The sequence below is a fragment of the Orycteropus afer genome, unplaced genomic scaffold (genome assembly GCF_000298275.1).
Source record: "Orycteropus afer afer isolate SDZICR_OR568_19922 unplaced genomic scaffold, OryAfe1.0 scaffold00267, whole genome shotgun sequence".
In the NCBI taxonomy this organism is placed as follows: Eukaryota; Metazoa; Chordata; class Mammalia; order Tubulidentata; family Orycteropodidae; genus Orycteropus; species Orycteropus afer.
Genome location: NW_006921854.1, coordinates 3,997,049 through 4,000,727, shown reverse-complemented (window position 1 = coordinate 4,000,727; position 3,679 = coordinate 3,997,049). Strand labels below are relative to the sequence as shown.

At 46.7% G+C, this 3,679-nt stretch overlaps 1 protein-coding gene across 1 annotated transcript in view; it reads right to left on the bottom strand.

Annotated features, from left to right (window-relative positions):
- Window positions 1–2,491: 2,491 nt before the first annotated feature.
- ALG2 (ALG2 alpha-1,3/1,6-mannosyltransferase) overlaps window positions 2,492–3,679 on the bottom strand; it is a 2,729-nt gene continuing 1,541 nt past the window's right edge. The window contains exon 2 of the mRNA XM_007950332.1: window positions 2,492–3,394. Coding sequence (XP_007948523.1) covers window positions 2,492–3,394 — 903 coding nt within the window. The remainder of the gene's footprint in view (window positions 3,395–3,679) is intronic.

Sequence of the window (3,679 nt, the reverse complement as noted above, 5' to 3'; positions counted from 1 at the left end):
GCTGAGACCAACAGGTAAACAATGAACCCTAAGACTCGGCAGTGCCATGAAGAGGCTGGATGAGATGAAGGGAAGATATCTCCCAGGTCGGGAGCTAGGCAGAGGGTCAGGGACAGCTCACAGCAGTGGCCGATGAGCTAGGCCTTGAAGGACAAAAAGCATTTGTGTGCTGCACTCAGCAGGGAACTTAGTAAGACACAAATATTAACAAAGCTCATGACTCAGATGACAGTAAGCAGTAAGCCCTGAACAAGATGCACGGCACGCTTGCCAGCGCTCCCTCTTCATTCCAATGTTTGCGCTCATGTGCCGATTTCAGGCTTGGCCGTCACATCCACATTCCTAAAAATACCAAAACCGATCATGTAGGCCAAAATCTAAAATTTTATTGTCTCCTGCTATGTAAGATACACACCTTTTATTGTCATCTTATCGTGCAAAAATACATCACCTTGAAAATAAATACAGAACACTCTTGCTATGGATCCAGCCAAAAGCACGACTGACAAAAATTTCCCAACACATCTAGGTCAACTACATACACAGTCCACAAAGACTGCTCTATATCCTACTATGGTGAGTAGCAACTGGGGTCTTAAAAGCTTGAGAGTGGCCATCTGAGATGCAACTACGGGTCTCTCCTTGTCTGCAGCAGAGAAGGAAGAAAATCAAAAACACAAGGAAACTATTAGCGCAAAGGATTAACGGACCACATGAACCACAGCCTCTACAACCGTGAGACCAGAAGAATTTAGACGGTGCTGCCCGGCTACCACTGCTGACCACTCTGATCAGAGCCTAGACAGAGAGGGAAAAGAAAAAACTGAGGAACAAAATGTAAAATCATAAAAAAGACCAGATTTTGTATAGCAGAGCTGACAAGGGACAAGTTTGTAGTCACTTCTTGGTTACAGCCAGCTACCCAGAGGAGTGAGTAGTTGAACTTGTGGGCTCGGGACCATAGTTGCAGGGGACATCAAGTTCAACTGGCATAACACACTACACAAAACACTGTTCTACCTCCTACTTTGGTGAGTAGTGACTGGGATCTTAAAAGCTTGCAAGCAGCCATCTAGATGCAACGATGGGTCTCTCCTTGTCCAGAGCAAAGAAGAAGTAAGAAAACCAAAGATTCATGGAAACAATCAGTCCAAGCGACTGGTGCACCATGTGATGATCCTCAGCCTATAGACTATGAGACCAGAAGAACTAGATGGTGCCCAGCTACCAGTCAACCACTCAGGGGGATCTCTGTAGGAGATCCTGGATAGAGTGGGAGAACAAAGTGGAACAGAACTCAAAATCATTTGGAAAAAAAAAAAAAAAGGACCAGGTTTGCTGGTCTGATATAGCCTGATGGAACCACTCAGATTATGGCCTCTAGCTGCCCTTCGCGTCTGGAAATGAACCCACTCCTGTGGCTTCCAGCCAAACAAAAGACAGGCATATAAGGTGAACATTTACACTACGTAGATACACTGCTTGGAAAGATCAATCATGTGAGAACAGAAGGGCTGTGTATGCACAGGGACATAGCTCAGGGGGCAGGAGTGCACAGAGGAAAGGACACAGGGAAGAAGTAACTATGGTGAAGAAGTGGGAGGGGAGCTGTTGCATTGTGGTAAATTGTGGTCAATGTCATGAGACAAAGTATATGTGAGCTGCTATATGGAAGGTGAATTTGCTCTGTAAACTCTCACCCAAATCACAATCAATCAATTAATCAATCAGACCAGATTCACTGGTCTTAAAGAGACTGGGAGAACTCCCCAGACTGTGGCCTTTAAGACACTTCTCATGCATGGCACTGGGCCCACCCTGGAGAATACTTTTCAGCCAAACAAATGACAGGCCTATAAAGTGAGTAACACCAGGGAGGAATGTACTCAGTACAATCAACTAAATGAGATCAAAAGGGCAGCATTTGCTCAAAAACAAAGCTCAGGAGGCAGGAAGGTACAAGAAAGAAGGACAAACGGAGACAAGGAGCCTGGGGAGGAAGTGGGAAGAGTGCTGTTACATTGAGGAGCTTGCAAGCAGTGTCTCTCTCTCTCATACACACACACACACACACACACACAATGTGTATAAATTGCTGAATGGGAAATTAATATGCTCTGTAATCTTTCACCCAAGCTACAATAAGTTAAAAAAAAAAAAATCCCAGTAGAGGAGATTTCTGGGAGCTACAGTAACCCTGTCCTCATTACGCTGATGTCAAATTAATCAACTTTGATAATGACACACAACTACCAAAACCAATTAAGGCACAGTATGATTCAAAATTTACAGGCAGGTTGACAGTGATGCAGAGGAAATGTACCCTGCCAGCATGCCACTGTCCACTTGTGTCTTAACACTGGTCAGAGTAGGAATGATTACAAGGTTACTCAAGTTTTTTTTTTCCATCTCTTCAACTGATTCTAGGTTTATTTTTGATCTCAGGTCTATAATCAATGAATGTAGCATAAAGAGCTTAAAAAGAATCTGATCACGCAGGTGCTTTGGTGACATACTGGTAAAGCCGTTCTGTGAACGTTTCAGAGGAAAACTTCTCCTTCACCCTGGCTCTCCCAGCCAGTCCCATCGTGGCTTTCAAGCTGGGCTTGTGGATGAACTTTTCCATGGCTTCTGAGAAGCACACCGGGTCAGGCTCACACAGAAACCCCGTGACGCCGTGCAGGATGGATTCCAGGGGCCCACCTGAATTGACAGCAATGACTGGGCACTGCATGTACATGGCCTCCAGAGGGACGATGCCAAAGTGCTCGTTGCTTGGTGTGTAAAGCACACACGTGCAGCCATGGAGGAGCGAGGTTTTCTGCTTATCTGAGAAAGACCGCAGGAAGGTCACGTGCTGGCCAAGGTCAGACTGCTGGACCACATCCTTCAGCTCCTGATAGTGTTCCACGTTCTCCTGGACTCGCTCATCATAGCCACCTGCCACGATCAGATGGACCCCGGCCCAGGCTTGGGATGTCAATCTTCCACGCAGCTCTACCAGGGCTTCCAGCGCCAAAGTCAGATTTTTTTTCCTTTCGTATCTGTTGATGGAAAGGAACAGGAACTTTTTTCCTTTGGGGACTAGGTCATCAAGGTCTTCCAGAGCAGCTGAGTCAAAGCTGGTGAAATTCAGAGACGGGTAGAGGACGTCGGGGTCTATGTGAGACAAAGTCTTGAACGTGTCCTTAAAAACATTAGCTGTGAACCGGCTGTTGACCATAATGCAGTCGGCCATGCCTGTGGTGTATTCCTCTACCCAGTCAATCGGAGCCCGGTACAGCTGTTTAAGGAAAGAATCTCTCTTGGTGAGCAGCAGATCTGGGAAGTGACAGTAAAACAGGATCTTCTTACGCCGCCTGGCCAGCCTGAGCACCGGGATGCAGGCAGACACCTAACCAAAGCAGAAATCGACAGCAATGAGGTGACAGGTCAACCCCACAAAAGCACAGACACCCACACTGGCTGCAAGGCTCAGGTTCCTCAGGGTTATGTCCGAGGCCCTTAGTGTCCTCCAGACTCTTACCCAGTGCAATGCACAGTGCACAGGAGGCTGGTAGCCATCGCTGGGTGAGTGCTAAACATACATTGTGGGAGTGAAATAACAGAACCCCTTTGGAAGGCGTATCTGGCAAGAGCTTTTGACGTTTAAAATGAACACAGTCTTTGACCCAACAAC